This window comes from Salminus brasiliensis, chromosome 18, assembly GCF_030463535.1.
Source record: "Salminus brasiliensis chromosome 18, fSalBra1.hap2, whole genome shotgun sequence".
NCBI lineage: Eukaryota > Metazoa > Chordata > Actinopteri > Characiformes > Bryconidae > Salminus > Salminus brasiliensis.
In genome coordinates, this window is record NC_132895.1 from 18,179,104 (window position 1) to 18,196,910 (window position 17,807).

General features: G+C 40.1%; 1 protein-coding gene across 16 annotated transcripts in view; it reads left to right on the forward strand.

Moving 5' to 3' along the window:
• The window catches only part of nrxn2a (neurexin 2a), a 394,188-nt gene that overhangs the window by 180,357 nt on the left and 196,024 nt on the right, over nucleotides 1-17,807 (forward strand). For all 16 annotated transcript variants that reach the window (XM_072662789.1, XM_072662798.1, XM_072662800.1 and 13 more), the window contains 4 exons: nucleotides 1,775-1,894; nucleotides 3,445-3,826; nucleotides 9,962-10,152; nucleotides 17,375-17,548. In XM_072662789.1, the coding sequence (XP_072518890.1) occupies nucleotides 1,775-1,894; nucleotides 3,445-3,826; nucleotides 9,962-10,152; nucleotides 17,375-17,548 (867 nt within the window). The remainder of the gene's footprint in view (nucleotides 1-1,774; nucleotides 1,895-3,444; nucleotides 3,827-9,961; nucleotides 10,153-17,374; nucleotides 17,549-17,807) is intronic.

The following is a 17,807-nucleotide window of genomic DNA, read 5'->3' on the forward strand; positions in this document are numbered from 1 at the left end:
GGCTCCATGCTCGGTTCCCCTGGGTTCCAACGTGTTGAAACAATGCAACTGCAAAATGTGTGTGGACTAGACTGACACATACACACATCGCGCACACACACACATTTCTATCAACTTCAGTGGATGGCCAGCCTGGCTCTGGCAGTTAGATTAGGCTGCACTGGTGTCAGAAGTTCTTTGAAGTGCCATCCCAGTCAGTACCCAGTTTGCACGGTGGAAGATGAAGCTGCTGCTTTGCCATGACCTAATTTCAATTAACCCCCTGAGCTGCTGAGGATGTGACGAGAGCCTGTATTACACTGCTGCCATATCAATAATACTTTAATACCTGTAATCTCAGGCTTTTGAATGATGTTGCATATTCCCTCTGCTGTCATGCATCCATGTAAATCTTTAAGCGGATCCTCAGACAGCCCTGTGCTGCAGCTAAAAGGCGAAACAGCCTTGCCTAGGAGATTGTGACATGATATTTTCCGTCAACAAACAGAAAAATACATTGATCTACAGCCTATTTGCTTAATAAACAATGCACACAATGGAAACACATCTACTAGAAGATCCTGTGTTGGGTTCATGATTGTGAAGTCTTAACCATGAACCCGTTTACATATGACAGCCCATTCAGCATGAACTGATAAAGAGTGTTATTACTGCTGCAGACAGTCTGTAGCAGAGCTATCAGAGCAGAGGATGTGGGGTATTTTCATTCTATTCCTGGCTGTCAAGAAACACAGATCGCCGCTCCACACATCGGAAAAGGAGTGAATGACGTTTACATTTATGACAGGATTTCTGTCTGACCGTAGCAGGCTGTACCGTACATTTTAGCTTGGACTGCTTTCATTTCAAATGAGCCAGTCTGAACAGAGGTCATTTACATGTTGTCACTATCACGCAAAAACCTTTTATCTACAAAATGGGAAAAAAATTATTTAGTTTTCAACGAAAGTTGAAATTTTACACAATGTAAAATTAATGTTTTGTAAAGAACAACTTTATGTCAAAAAGTGGAGATAATGCTTTTGCCTGAAAGTGGCGATAAACACCAATCAGCCATAACATTAATACCACCTGCCTAAGATTGAGTAGATCCCCCTTGTGCCACCACACTAGAGTATACACCTGGGTATTTAAGGCATTTACTACACATGACTTCTGAATGCGTCCTGTTGTATCTGACATTGAGACATTAGTTGTAAAACGGGGCCTCTATGGATCACATCAAGTGTCCTTGTGATTTCTTGAAGCACTTTTCGTAAGTACTGGCCCCTGCATACCAGAAACAGCCCACAAAAGTTGTCTGTTGTTTTGGAGATGCTCTGACCCTAGCCATCGTCTAGCCATCACCAATTGACCCTTGTCGCTTGCCATTTTTTACCGCATTTAATTGTTCACTTTGCTGCCTAATACACGCATCCCTTGACCGATGCCACTGTAGCTGAAGATGTTTTCACTTCACCCGTCAGTGGTGTTAATGTTATGGCTGATTGGTGTATTAGTCTTAACGTTACAGATTGTTTTTGTTTTTTTTTCTGCATAAAACCAGACAAGCGCTATAGGTGGACCTCTCACAAAAATTCCAAATATGACCAGTTTAACAGTAAATGATGCATGTGTAAGGTGTGGCTGTGTGTGTGAGAGAAATATAGATAAATTGAGTGAGTGCTAATAGCATTTCAACCTCTTCTAGGCCTGCAGGATAGAGGAGGGTAGAGTGTATTGATGAGGCAGGCAGCCTGAGGCGATGTGTGACTTTGACCCTCTCTCATCGTAGGTAAAGGACCGGAGACTCTATATGCAGGGCACAAGCTGAATGACAACGAGTGGCACTCTGTGAAGGTGGTGCGCCGTGGGAAGAGCCTGCAGCTCTCTGTAGACAATGTGACTGTGGAGGGTGGGTGGAATATACACACACACACACGCACACGTACACACATACACATATTACACTAATGATCTCTCTTCTGACTTCTAATGTGTTCAGTTCTGTATTCAGTCTGAAAGAGCAGCTATTTTTATAAGGGCTCTTTACTTAAACTGTACATGCCTGTTCAGCCTCAGTCGTGCTGCCGCTCAGGTTTGGCTCATCTGATAGCGTTTCAGCAAATGGCTTGCTTGCTTGCTTAAATATTTACTTATTTATTTTTTTATATTATCATGTTTTTCTCATGTTTCGCAAATATGTTAAACTATTATACAATGAGTTGCCTAGTATGCTGTGTTCCTTTTAATGCTGCCTTTTTTTGTGGAAAGCTTAACATCATATCTATTAATCATAAATCAGCCTAGCCCACGGCAATCAGCCATTTGGCTAAATCTGGTACAGTTTCTTGTGTCCAAATAAGATGACTAATTTGACTAATTAGTGGCTGTTAAATGAAATAATAAATAAAAAAACAAAGAAAAACATGTTCTTTAAAGTAAATGTTCCTACATTATACTTGACCCTGAATATTCTGTTCTAGGACAGCATATGTTTAGTATATAGCCATTATATTACTTTATGTTAAACTGGCTAAAACTCACATTTACAGTAAACACAATTGTTAGTTTGGCTTTTTTTTTGCTGTATAAAATAGCTGATATTAAGATATTACTCGTGACGTTTAATGTCACTTGGATTAGAAGCTCTGTTAGCTCTAGAAATCCTCTCACTTGTGTTTTTTTTTAAGTACATTTAGGAGCACATATTTTTATACTTCTGCCACCCCGATGCCCACATTCTTTTCAGAATTTGCTCGAACCACATCCAGGTTTTCATTAAGGTCACACAGGATTGTCTGTGTGACTTATCGGCAGACAATTTAGGTAACAGGTGTTGTGCTGAATTCTCAATCTGCCACAGACATCACGGAGGCATATGGATGCTACAGACTGCTGCAGTATCTGTTGTTTTTGTTGAGAATCAACTGTTAATCTTATTTTTTATTTATTTATGGCAAACACCAGAACAGTTCCCACAGCCGACCAAACAGTATCACACTGTTTATTTTTAAAGCTTCTTTGCCTGAGTGATGTGTGTACATGCAGAGCTGTGTTTTGATCCCTGTTATCAAACATGGCTAACCCCAGCATTCAGGTTTGTTTGTCATATTTATAGTTTACAGTCATATTGTGCTCTAAACCACACCAATAGTCTGCACATCTTTAATAAAGCTGACCTGGCTGAAGCATGTATTTTAGGTGACTGTTGTCTTTTAGTGTTTATTAGCCTTATAGCCTCAAGCAAAACTATAGGAGCCAACTTTGGACACTAAACACATTTGCTTGATTAAGTCTGGGAAAAGTGAAGTAGGATGTAAAGTTGTATAAAGTGGAAAAAGTAGGTAAATTTGTTTTTGAACAGCCCTGAGAGTGGTTATCCTGTGGCTCTAAACTCTGTTACAACAGAAGAACCCTCTTTGGCACCTTTATTTAAAGTAAACACTCTTACTCCTGCTGTAGGCCAGATGAGCGGAGCACACACACAGCTGGAGTTCCACCACATCGAGACAGGCATCATGACGGAGCGGCGCTTTATCTCAGTCATGCCTTCCAACTTCATCGGCCACCTGCAGGGCCTCAACTTCAACGGCTTGCCGTACCTGGACCAGTGCAAGAACGGAGACATCTCCTACTGCGAGCTGAACGCCCGCTTCGGCATGCGCCGCATTGTTGCTGACCCGGTCAGCTTTCGAAGCAGAGCGAGCTACCTTGCGCTGTCCACCCTGCAGGCCTACGCCTCCATGCACCTCTTCTTCCAGTTCAAGACCACCAGCCCCGATGGCCTGCTGCTCTTCAATTCTGGAGATGGCAGCGACTTCATTGTGGTGGAGCTGGTTAAAGGGTGAGTATGGAGAGAGAGTTATATGATTAGTAAGGCTCACTCTGCATACTTTCAGTGTGCTGTTGGTAGGTAGATTAGCCAGACAGGCCAGCCCAGTTGCTCTAATGAGTTAATTAGCAGCTTTTTAGCAACGCTTTGTTCACATCTTGGTGTTAAAACAAGGACACACAGTGTTATTAATGCAAAGAACCGAAAACTATTTGATTACTGAACCCCTGTGTGTGTGGAGCACCAGTTACAAGCCAAGCTGGGTCCATGAGGTGTTTGGTATTTAAAAATAGGTTAGTCCGTTGTTCATTGTCACATAATGTTGCCCTGGTGATAGCGTTTTCTTTTCTTGTTCAGTGAAAACAAAGGATAAAGAAAGCAGAGCATTGGCAGTTCCAGTTATTCTTTTCATGGTCTTCTAATTTGTTGTTAAGGACAACCAGGTGTGCCTGGACTTGAACAATGGCCTTTTCAGCGGGCCCATGATTTATTTCGCTGCTACAGCATGATAGCAAAAGATGGGGAAGTTGAACTCCTACCTGAACGTTCTGCTAGACGTTGCAATAAGCTGTCGTTGCTGCTGGCAGTGGTCCAGTTTTTAATGACTGCTCCACTGGGAAACTTTGAACATCTGGTCTTCTGTCTCCCGTCTATTGCCATAATATGAACAACGCAGTACGCTCTATAGTATATCCGGCTCATAATTCAGTTCCTCACTCTCATAATTTACTTAGTCACAGTTCCATACTTTCAATGTAGTTGCTAAATAATTGATATTAGTTAGTTAGAAGTTAATGGATAATAAGGCTTATGTAGGGAAATGTATGGAAGAGCAGGGCATCAGAAATATTAAAAAGTGTGTGCCAGTGGTAATCCAGGACCAATAAGTTACGTTAATGGATTCCCTTTGACCTGGGCCCAGTTTCCCATCCTAACTGGTAGACAGGTAAAGTGCTCAGTGTGATGCTTACCCTACCATTTAAGAATGATCTTCATGCTCATATGCTTTTGGTGCAGTGGTTTGTGGTTGAGTTCAAAAAGTGGTTGATAATAAGTTAATGGTAAGGTGTGTGTGTGTGTGTGTGTGTGTGTGTGTGTGTGTGTGTGTGTGTGTGTGCATGTTACAGAAGGTACAAAATAACAGGATCTATGCATTGCAGGGTCCTCTAGACAGGTGCTGAGAGACACCCCTGTTACAGCTCTAGCACTACAGTGCTACAATCTGCATAGTAACTATAACCATGAACAGCAAATATGTCTATTTTGCTGCATCTCTGTATACCCATCCCTCCTGCAGTCAATCAGATGGCTGCTGTTTGATTAATGTGTCGTGCTATCTCCATCAGCAACTCTGTTTGAGATCCCACCAGCGCACCCTAATTCTTTTGGCTTATCTTAAACAGGTGCTGTAAAAACACAGCAAATGAGCAAAGCGGAGTGTGACGAGGAAATGTTTTTCTCTGGTCCTACTTTGATGAGTTCCAGAGGTAGTGTATATGAACTAGTGAAGTCGGAGAGTCCAATCGAATTAGATTTAGCCACTGCTCCTTCCGGCAACAGCAAATAGAAAAAGGTATGAGGACACATTTGATGATTCAACTTATAGACATCATGACTAATGCTGTGATTGTGTTTAGCTGGTAGATTTGGGCAGAGACAAAAGTGTAGATGTGTTTTAGACTGTTGACTAGCCTCAGAAACAAAGAAGAGTACAGCTGGGCAACATGACATTATTCATCGTTTTCATGATGAATTACATCTTGATGTGTAATGGTATGCTCTGTCACAAGCTGGGCATATTATGGGTATTGCCAGCGGGAGCGTAGGACTAAACCTCTAAAATAATATTTAAAAAAAGGAAAGGAAAGAAATGTGATGTACTTATATTTAATATTTTATAACATTAATATATTATATATTTAATATTTAATGACATAATGAATGCACAGTATATTTCAAATGTATTTATTCGATTTCTTTGTGAATGAAATGCATGCAAGTAAACAGCTCAGTGAAGATTACACTTAGTCCCGATTTAAAACAGTGTCATTAGAGGGCTTATGATACAGACACATTACCTGTTACATTAGCAATTTTTTTATGCTTACTTGCTAAATTGAGCAAATTGCAAATGTAACTAATCACTAATTAGATAGCTAGCTTACTTTACTATAACATATTTATGGTTTGGAACTTTAGCCTCACCTGTTTTCTGGAAAGAAAAGGTCAAATATTGCCTGCCCTCTCCTTTTTTTATATACAGTACAATTCACAACAGGGTTAAGGAGTAGTAGCGGACCCGGGTAATGATCCCACAGCCCTACGAACAGTAACTCTACCAAGTTCTCTAACCTGAGTATGAAACAGAGAAAATTAGAAACCAAAATCAGGTTTATTTCCTCCCATTTACTTCCCTCCAGGAAGGGCCATGGTTAGCAGGTCCCCCACTACCCACAGCATAATGCGTCTGATTGTTCTGAACTCTAAACAATAGATACTTTCATCATAAAAAAAAGCAACTAGTAAAATGATGAACTACGTCAGAAAAAAATTATTTTTTTATTGTGATTTTTTTGTATAGAAGTATTATCATATATAAGTATTTGGATTAATATATATTTTTGCTTATCCATACTAGAGGTTATTTTATCTAGGCTTATCTAGGATTCTGGGCCGATATGAGATACTTTTTATGTACATATCTCTAGAGGCTAATACATCAACATTTATAAAACCTAGATGTTGGTAAATACAGTTGAATGCAAGGGTTTGGAAACCTTGTTTAAATGATTTTCTATGTAAATATAAACAAGTCTTCTACAGGAAACAATTTAAATCACTTAAATATGTATTTCTTTCTTCCCAGTGGCAAAAGCTGCTAAACCTGAACCAAAACAATAATAATCAGTGCACCTTTAATATGCTGATGTTTACCTTGTGTTAATGATCTGGCTGATTGTGCTGCATTCAAATATGGATAACTGTACGTACTGTATTTAGGCTACGGTGTGCTCAGCTACTATGTGCTTAGAAACAAGCCTGATTCATATGCACTGGTGCTGATACAGTCGCTTGTAGTAAATTCTCCTACCAGCAAGACATTGACTTTGTGCTGTACACAGTTGCTTAATGTGTGAGAATAAATTTGTGTTTTAGATAGGAGCAACACTTTTCATTTGGGGTGGGCTCTTGATAATAAAATTTATAGGTCTAGGCCTATAAATATATGTGGTTAGCCTGGCTTCATGTGATATGGAGGAAGAACATGCCAGCCCCCCCTCCACTTTGTGCAGGCAAGATTAAATCAACATTGTATCACCAATAAATACAGATTTCTTCATTCACCCTTAAATGTAGCTCCTCTGATTTGTCAGGATGCTCATATCACAAATTAGGTGAAACATTAAAGATGGTGCACTGATGTTCACTGTACTATATTTGACCCATCTGCGGTAGTGAACACACACACACACTAGTGAACTAGGGGCAGTGAGCACACAGCCCGAGCAGTGGGCAGCCAACTCCAGCGCCCGGGGAGCAGACAGGGTGAAGGGCCTTGCACAGCTTGCTGAGCCAGATTATCGAACCCACAACCCTGTCATACTATATACATACTATAACTGTGAAATTTCTGTATTGCAAAGCAATACCCTTAGTATCATGATGATGATTATTATATATAATGATGTTCCTTTTAATTAAGCTGGTAAGTAACTGAGCTAATATCTTGAATGTGTTTAATATCATCTGCATGATATAAAAGAGTATAATTTGATATTATTTATTTGTGATCCATACAATACGCAGACATGTGGCAGCCTAATAGGCTACCAGCACTGCACAGCTTTTCTTTGTTCAAGCTTGGTAAATAGTTTCTGGTGGTTGGGGGAAATTCCAGGCCACTTTGCTCATGCCAAATAAAGGCAGGACAACCCTGTTTCGCTATAGAATTTATTTTATTCAGTTATGAGAAAATTAATATTGTAAAAGTCAAGAAGCTCAGATGTTTAACTTCCTGTGCTGCTGCCATCCAGAAAGCCAGTCATTCAGTGAGCAATTAGACAGCAGGTGGCCTTGCCTCTCACTGGAGCCTGCTGCTGCATGCTGAAAGAAAACACTGTAATGAGAGATCACTGCTCACACAGCACATACTGCTCTCTCTCTCTCTCTCTCTCTCTCTCTCTCTCGCTCTCTCACTCTCTCTCTATCTCTGTGCCCCACTCACACACTCTTACTGCTCACCCAGCACTCACACTACTTACTCAGTTCAGTTCAATTAAAATGGTAAATAATACTACATTTGTAGTTCCAAAGCTTATGTTGTTTTTGGATAAATGATAGTACTGCTTGTGTTATGCGATCACAAAATGTAGGACAATATTTTATCAAAATAATTTACAAATATATATATATATATATATATATATATATATATATATATATATATATATATATATATATATATATATTTATAGATATTTATAGATGTATTTATTGTGTTTTATATTTTTCCTTAAAACATCAGTATGCCAGAATGAGTATTTCTTGCTCCTTAGCCTTGAAGGGTAATTTAGTGCTGTGAGACACCACAGAAGGACATGCTTTACACATGCATTTCTGGACAAGCTGAGAGATACAGAACTGTTACTGAAAATGAACAAAGCATGTGGACTGAAGCAGTAGAGTAATAATATTTTTTTTATATGAATATGAACATGGTTATGCACCAATACTTAGTTTTCACAAACAGAGATGCATAGTGGAGTAGCCAACATGCCAAGCCTGGTTTGGGAATGAGAGAGAGAGGGAGAGAGGGAGAGAGACCCTGTTCGACCTTATTATTAAGTCAGTGGAGCATCAAAACAATTTTGAAGGTCAAAATGTTACATAATGCTGCTTTAATGTGCACTTACATTATTTGTACAGCTTTATGTTTCAGAACTGAAAAAAATAAAAAACATTATAATAAAACATAATTCCTTTAAGCCAACAGTTCCCAACTTCTCTTTATCTCTGAAAATAAAATTGTTTCTGTTTAAACTTTACTGTGCCCCGATAAACAATCCTGAGAGCTGCAATATAAGAGGCTGGTGTTAAACTATGATAGGCTGGATAGGTGGAAACAGTATGTAAGTGAGTTGGTTCTTGTGATCAGAGAAACAGTGAATTCATAACAAGCTGTTTCTGCACCTTAGTTTTCATATGTAGACTGAATAGTACATTGTTTACTTACTGCTTCAAACTCATTCATTTCAGTAAAGCCAGGGAAATGTAGTTTTCCATTAAAGGAGCCCTTTAATATCAGTTCTTAACCGTAACTATAAACCAGAATGTTCACACATTCTCACTACACTCTCTCTCTCATCCACATGTTCACACTGTAATCTATTATACATACATTCTCACTCCACTTTTTTTATCATATGCACTTTCGCACCGCACTCTCTTTCATACACACATTCTCTCTCTCGCTCGGGCACTCTCTCTCTCTGTCTGTCTCTATCGCTTTGAAGCACTGTTGCTATAGCTGATCCTATAAAAGATATTTACAAGGCCTCTCTAGCAAACATGGCAGGATGTATAAGTGGGTGGTCACCTGATATGCGCTGTGTAAAACACGTCAAATAAATCTGCCATTCTCATATTTCAAACCAAATAAGGATTTCAATGCATTCTTCAGTGTAAGTGTGAAAAATCAGCCCACCCTCCTCTCTTTATGGCTGATCCTGTGTCTTAATGGGTGTTTACAGGAAATCGCTGGCAAACATGTCACGCTATATGATGGAGAGGACACCTGATACACACTATGGAGCATGTTAGCTAAATATAGAGTTGTGTGGCTTTTTCAGCGTAAGTGTGGAAAATCGGCTTGATGGCAAAGGTCTTATGTAACCACAAGAACGAATTTAATGTCATGATGTTTCACCACCAGGGCATGCAAAGGACATATCAGCTGCTGACACTGAATCAAAAAAAAAAAAGTTGGATTGCACACTTCAGGTTTAATCTGCTTGGCAGGGAGATACCCGTGTCAGTGCCAGTAGTTCAAGGCTTATTAGGGGTATTGATTTGCAGACACTGTGACCCTAAAAGCGCTGCATGTTTTGTCTGAGTGGACTGATTGAAAGAGGACCTGATGTATTACAGGTACATCCACTACGTCTTCGACTTGGGCAACGGGCCGTCACTCATGAAGGGCAACTCTGACAAGCCACTCAACGACAACCAGTGGCACAATGTGTTGGTGTCCCGAGATGACAGCAACGTGCACACGCTCAAGATCGACTCTCGTACCGTCACACAGCACTCCAACGGGGCCCGCAACCTAGACCTCAAAGGTACTGCCATGGCTTTAACCCTGTCTGTTCAATCCTTCCTTTCTGACCATGTCAGTAACATACTGTATTTGTGCTTCTGAAAGTAGATAAATGAACTACCTCAGCAAAGTAGCATACACTGTATCCTATAGTATAGGGGCCTTGGGAATAGCCTTCTGACCTTTGCTGGACGCTCCTGAAAATGCTATTAAAATGCTGTCACACATTTCCAGCTACCCATTTTTCTTGTATTTAATTTTGACTCCCTGAAAACTGTAATAAGCAGCTGTTCCTTGAGGCTATTTATAAAGCTGTCAGCTCCCCAGGTGCATCCCATTTAAAAAAAAAAAAAGAACCACAGTAAAGCACATCTCATTTTCTGTCTGTAGTTAGAACAACAATCTGCAGCGGCTTCAGGAAAAAAGAGGAAAAAAAAGAACAGCTCATCTCAGCCTCTAATTTCACATTTCCTAACCAGCATACCTGCTTGATTTAGTCCTTTGAATTTGTGTGATTCTGCAGCAAATCTTATTTTACTTGTCCACTGTGCGTATAATTATTGTAGAGGGTGAAGAGTGTGATGTGAACGACGCCTAGGTAAGTTAGCCTATTTTGAAATGAACAAAGCTTAGGTAAGTTGGCCTGTTCTATTTATGTGTGGTAAAACAGAACATCCAGAGCATCCTTGAGGTTTACTGTAAGTAATAATGAGCTCTTTCAATTTCAGTTATACAGCATGTAGTCTTTTTTATCTTGTTAGACAGTCCAAGGTTTGCGCAGGTGTCCAACATGCCTCAATGAAAAGAAAGAACACAGAGCAGTGTGTATCTCTTCTTTGAACAGGAGACAATAAAGGGGAAAAACCTAGTCAGAGATGCAGTGTGTATTCACTCACGTTGACCTTGGAACGGAAATTTGTTTGAACTAGTGCTGGTCCACTGAATATTCATTGACGCTAATAAATTGGAAGGGCGAGTTGTTTCAATTGAAAGAAAGCAGCTGTGTTTTAGAATTAGCTTTCTTTATCAGGGGTTTGTCAGGAAGTTGTTGAAGACTGGTTTGCCTCCTTTTGGCAGTCATTGGCCATTAAAATGTCCTAAATTCTTAATATCCATGAGTAGTTCTGTAGTTCAATCCTTAACGCTCATAACTAAATATCTTTAAGCATTAGTCTAATAGATCATTAAAGTTACTGGGTAATATGCATTTTAAGATACTGAGTAATAACTGTGCAGTTTATCCTCCTCAGGTCTTATGTGACTTTCGTTATGTTGTAAGGGCTTACTACCCAGTAATACCTTAATCTTATGTATCAGGGTCATTTTTTTGTCTGGAACCATGTTTCACGGGTTTTAAGAGACCAGACAGAGAAAAACACTCTTTTATCTTATCAGGGCCATAGAGAGATTCATCTGTTTGAAACAAATATGACAGAGGCTTGGATTAATTAATGTTTATTAAAACAACCAACATTCATAAAAGGTTTGATTACATTTCAAAATTTAACATCAAGGAATGTCATTATTATCTACACCAGTTATGTATTTCTGCCTAAGAACAGCAAGACACCATTGCTCATTTTTAGATGTATTGTCCAAAACAAAATGCATTGTCAGAAAAAGATACTGTAGAGGTCCTTAGTGTTCTCCAAGGTACAGACAATATAAATGCACCCTTAAGGTCCAATAGTGTACCCTTAAGGTGTACCGCTAACAATTTCTCATTACTTTTTGGAAACCTAACCTTTTTAAATAGACCAAGAACAAATTGGTCTTTGTTCTACTACAGGTCTGAGCACAGACTGTGGATTTTCCACAAGTAACCGGCCTGGTAGCTTTTCCACATGGACCTGGTTTGACACCGAACACTTGGAAAATAGTCAGATTTTCTCTGGTTTTCTAAAAAAAAGTTAGATGGCCATACTTGGGGCCAAAGAATTAGGGCTGGGCGATATGGTAAAAATATTATATCAAGATATTTAAAGACTTGTTTTGCGATACTCAATATTTATCACAATATATGTCATCACAGACTGAACACATTAGTAGCAGCAGATTCTTATCAACTACTATTCAGGTACTCTCCCGTAATGAGGGCAGTGGCGGCTCAGCGGTTAGAGCGCCGGGATATCGATAACAGGGTTGTGGGTTCGATTCCCAGGCTTGGCAAGCTGCCACTGTTGGGCCCTTGAGCAAAGCCCAGCTCCCCGGGCGCTGGAGTTGGCTGCCCACCGCTGTGTGTGTGTGTGTGTGTGTACTCACTGCCCCTAGCTCACTAGTGTGTGTGTGAGTGTGTGTTCACTACCACAGATGGGTTAAATGCGGAAGACCCATTTCGCTGTACACTGTACAATGACAAATACGTGCACTTTTACCTTTTTAATGAGTAGTTATTTTTATTCAACATCTGCTGAACTTCATCTTAATAAACCAACCTAATGACACTGTTTGTAATGAAACCTGCAGCTGATCAGTGTTTATTAAGCACTAACAGTATCCTCGATATGCTTAGAAAAGCACATTGTCATCACGATAACAAAATTTATCATCATCATATTGCCCAGCTCTACACATAACCGTTCGGTGGGTGAGTTTAATGACATAGAAATCCGCCGATTGGCTCCACATTTGTGTCACCTTTGTGCCACAAGGTCCGGGATCATTATATTTCAAGTGCAGAAAATGGCAAAGACTGTAACTTAACATTCAAAATTTGTAAGGTGTAGTCTGTGCTGTTTTAAACTCAAAAACAATCAGAAACACTGACAGTTCTCCCTTTAGCATTTAGTTAGTATGCTCCGTCAAGATAGCATGCTAACTTGCTAACACTGTGAAATCAGGGTGGGAATGTAAGCCCAGACACATCTGACAACATCAACGCCGTGCACTTCATGATCTTAACTAATCGCAACACAAGAAACCGTAACCAGTACTACTTCGTGGAACAGTACCATTTGGCCCTACAGTAGAAACGAGGCCATTGTGTCATTGATGTGAAGCAAAAACTGTTCAAGCAATAATAGCACCCCGTTGTGGAGAATCTTCAGCCTGTTAAATATGAGGTGGTCATTCACTCGGTCAGGTCCATGAAGTGCTTTGAATCTAAAAATAAGATAAAATGCTTGAGGTCAACACTGTGAATGGGGCCAATTCAACTCCTTAAGGTACTGAATATGTACCCTTACAGGTACCCCCACAATGGCAAGAAATGTACCACCCCAAAGACAATTAGGTGTCTATTAGGTTCTGTGTGTGGAAATAGCAGTTCGTGAATGCACTGGGTGTTTGCAGCATATTGGAGAATTTGATTTTTTTAAGGGAAAAAAAATAATATCTGTACACATTATTTACTCTGAAGGCTCGCTGCTCAGATGAAGCATTCCGAGTATTTTCTGCACAATTAACTGCAAATATAAATGAAAGAATATATGCCTGTTCATTTAGCTTGTGCGTTCATTATGTGTGTCCGTGCGTTAATTCATTACTCTGCTTCCCTCCAGAGAACAGGCTGATAATTCCCCAGGATTAGGAGAATGCTGCGTAATGATATTAAATATATAAAGAGGCTTTTTAAAAGAACCATTTCCCCAACACAAAAAAGCTACTTTATTAGAACCATTGAATCTGGCTGCATGAGTCAAGTCAATTTCCCTCTCAATCCACACGTGTAATAAAGTCCAAATCAAATAAGGCCGAAAAGCAGCATTTCCTGCTGTCAGTACAGCAGGCTCCAAGGGCCCTTTCATTGGGTTTCTTTAGAACAAGTCCTTTAAACATCAAAAGAACAGCCACGCAGTATGTGTCAGTTGTAATTGCTCAAGCAATTATGTGAGAGAGAATGGAGGGAAGAGTGGGAATCCTCTGGCTCCGGCCCGTTTCTGTGAAGTGTAAAATGAACATCCTCAGATGGGAGGGATTGGATGGCGCTGATGTGTGGAGTTTTAGATCCATCAGTAGAAAGATATGGTTGACCTGTTCTGTGTATTGGCACCAGAATATACACAGAGCGTTCATGCCGAGATTCCTACCAAGATATCCACTAATTGTGTGTGGTTTTTTTCCCAAAGATTTGGCTTCTTTTCTAATGCTTACAGCTGTTTCAGATAATTTGCTCTATCAACATGGGATGTATCGTGATTGTTTGCTCTGTTTTTCTTCAGCATACGTATGCCTTGAAAGCCGTGGTGTAAAGCAGGGAGTACTTGAGAATTTGGAGTTCAGTGGCAAAATCCGCTACCTTACAAAACGCTTGGTCTCTTTAGTGGACCTGTGGAACCTAATATACATGTACCGCTGGCACATCATGGCTGATATGTCAAAACACCATCTGCCCAGCTTACTATTAGTGAGTAGACCAATAGAAATGTCTTAAAAATAAAATGTTACTTTTGTCTTTGTGAATAAGATATATGAGGTTTTAATGCTGTTACTGCAGCATTGATTTCGGATGCATTTTTATCTTTTTAGCTCAGAAAATGGACTTGGAAGCGCCCTGCATAAAACATTAGCCACATGTATCATTTTTAATACTCAGTCCTGCCAGGAGAGGATTACAGCAGTCTCTAGGGATAGTTCCTGTCCATTTTATCCCACTTACAATGTGCTTCATGACCAAGCAGAGACAGCTTTGACACTCCCACATTCCAGGATTACAACTGCAGAGTGCACAGGTCTTGATGGAATACTGGGACACTCTGACTGACCAGCAGAATCACCAGACCTCAATCCTGATTCACAGTCTGAAACAGCAGCTGAAGTGCTGAAATAGGCTCTAGCTGAAATGTGCTAAAATAGACAGGAATGGACTGGTGTAATGCTTGCTTGACAAGTTTGAAGTTTTTAAGGCAAGTATAGAACATTATAACAATATATATATATATATATATATATATATATATATATATATATATATATATATGTTTCCGTCCCCTCTTCCCTTTGTCTAACCAGTAGAAACATGACTGTAAAGCATCACAGACACACAGCGGGTGATGTCATTTTTGAAAGCTACTGAATTTATTTCTTTTTTAAACAAACGGCAACAATGCTTTCTCAGTCTGTGATTAAAAAAATTCAACAGTTACTCACATAAAAACGACTAGCATAATGATGTTCCTGTATTTAGCTTTTGCAGAAGAGAACCACTTCAAATGGACAGGAGGGAAAGACCAAACAATTGTTAATACAATAAGATAATGGTCTGACATCATTTAATTGTATAGTTTATGGGGTTACTATGTACTAGGTGTTGTTTGCAGGCTCCACGGACAAATTGGTCTATTTTCTGAGCACAGACTGGGAATCTTCCATGAGTAACCGGTCTGGTGGCTTTTCCACATGGACATGGTTTGACACCAAACACTAGTCTGAACCTGGTTTTCTCAAAACCGGTAACCATACTTGCGGCCACAGAACTAGGGCTGGGCGATATGGTAAAAAATACTATATCACAATATTTAAAGGCTTGTTTCGCGATACACAAGGCTCTCTCTGATTAGTCTATGTCATTTTTTGTTTATAATAAATGCAGGTTTTCAGTGTTCAGTGATGACACAGTGTTGTACAATGACATCACAATATTTGTAACGTACCGTAAAGATATTTGAAAAGATGACTGGATTTTACTAATTGTATTAGCACTGTACAGTCCTTAGGAGGAGGAACATGCCTGAAGCCCCTCCTCTAACATCCCATCAATTCCATCTGTACCTTGTTCACGTCTCTGCTCACAGGTCTGCGCAGTTGGGTGGATGCTTTAAAGGCAGAACAATGAACACCTGGCAGCAATAACAAGAAGGGTATCCCCATCTTGTACTGCTCCGACTCCACATGGTTAATTGACCCATGCCGTGACATCAAGTTATCCTTGCGTAACTTGCAAAATAACCATTTTGGGTTTTTCTTCTCTTCTTGGTAGCTGCCCAGGTTGCCAAAGCCTAAATCCATTAAATGAAAAATGCAAGTTTTATTAGATATGTTGAAAGCCTGCACTTGTAATGCAATTACATGATTCCCGTAACGCTGATTAGAGGTTCAGATTCCATGACTTCAAATCTGGAGTCACAGATGTCTCTCACATCCATTATGTTTAACGGTACAGTCCTTTGTCTGATTTCGAATTACTAATGCTGATGCATTCAAGAATCCTGACCTCCGTAGCGGATGGGGAGGTGTTGTTTTTATTGTGGAAGCAGTGGCGGAAAATTACGCCGTTAGTAAGTCAAGAGGTCGGTAATGACAGTGGAAGGTCAGAATGATAAAACACAACTTCTCCACGGTGGAATCAAATTAAATAGAGTTGAGGAGGTTATGAAGAGTGCTTTCAATGATGGTCTAATTGGCCTTAGTCAATTTGAGGGGAGAAAGAGCATGTTTCAGCAAACAAGCCGAGAAAGCAGACTTTTGCAATGTGGGATGAAAATTGCCATATGTATTCCTGCTTGTCAGTTATAGAACATAATTGCCTGTCTTTCTGCCAGAGCTCAGTGAAATTGAACAGAGATTTCGCTCACAAATAATGCCCTCTAAATATGCTCTCCTCAGCAAGGTGATTGGAGGCTCTCTCTCCGTCTTTGACCCTCTCCGGAGCACTTAATTGAGAAAGAATTAGCAAGGACATACACATGTATGCATACAGACACTGTAGACTCAATCGAACCTGTCAGCAGTATACAGCACCTCATATGTAACAAGGTAGGGCCGTTGCTGCTGGCTCTGTGCCAGTTATGTAGAGCATATAATTGCCGCAGGTGTGTGTGGGTGGTTTTAGGGGGTGGGTTCCCTCGTAGTCATTTCACATTGTTTTGTACAATATGCGGTCATTGAAGCCAGGCAGACGGAAGCGCCAAAGAAATACACATGCTTTATCTTCCTGTTCTTTTGTTTGTCATCATATCCTGTGTTCTGAACATCTTCTCAGACACTGAAGGACAGCTTTATTGTTAACATGATTGTGTGCTCGTTTCGTGAGCATCCCATTTCCTCTGTTTTCTCCCGCACATCAAAGGTACATTTGTGATATCCTTCATCGGGAGGAAATTAGCATCAAATGAACAGATCATTAGTGAGAACAGAAAGAATCATTCCTCCGCACGAAGCTTTGCTAATCGAATAAAACGGTTAAACTGTGATATTCATCGTCTTCCCAGTGCAAGGCTGTGATTGATGATTCTGCTTATTTTTTTATGTGTAAAGTAATGAATTTATCTCTTTGACGCTGGTAAATATCTTGTTTAAATCTCCAGGAGAGCTGTACGTTGGTGGCGTGGGGAAGAGCATGTACAACAGCCTGCCTAAGCTGATAGCGTCTCGGGACGGCTACCAGGGCTGCCTGGCCTCGGTGGACCTGAACGGCAGGCTGCCGGATCTGATTGCAGACGCCCTGCACAAGGTGGGCCAGGTGGAAAGAGGATGCGACGGTGAGTTTTGGGTTAATCTGCTATCCTTTTCTTCAGATCTCCACCCGGAGAAGTTCATGTGCATTTACTAATTGTATGCTAATATGGCCACAAATCTTGGTTCTCATTCTGACAGGAAACAGGATTAGCTAAGCTATTAGCTCAGCTAATGTTGCTGCTAAATGTTGGTAGTCACAAGAAGCAATCAGTGGCCTGCTCTGCACATGATGACAACAACAAACCTTTCGAGTCTCTGGATTGAAAAAAAACTCTTGCAGCT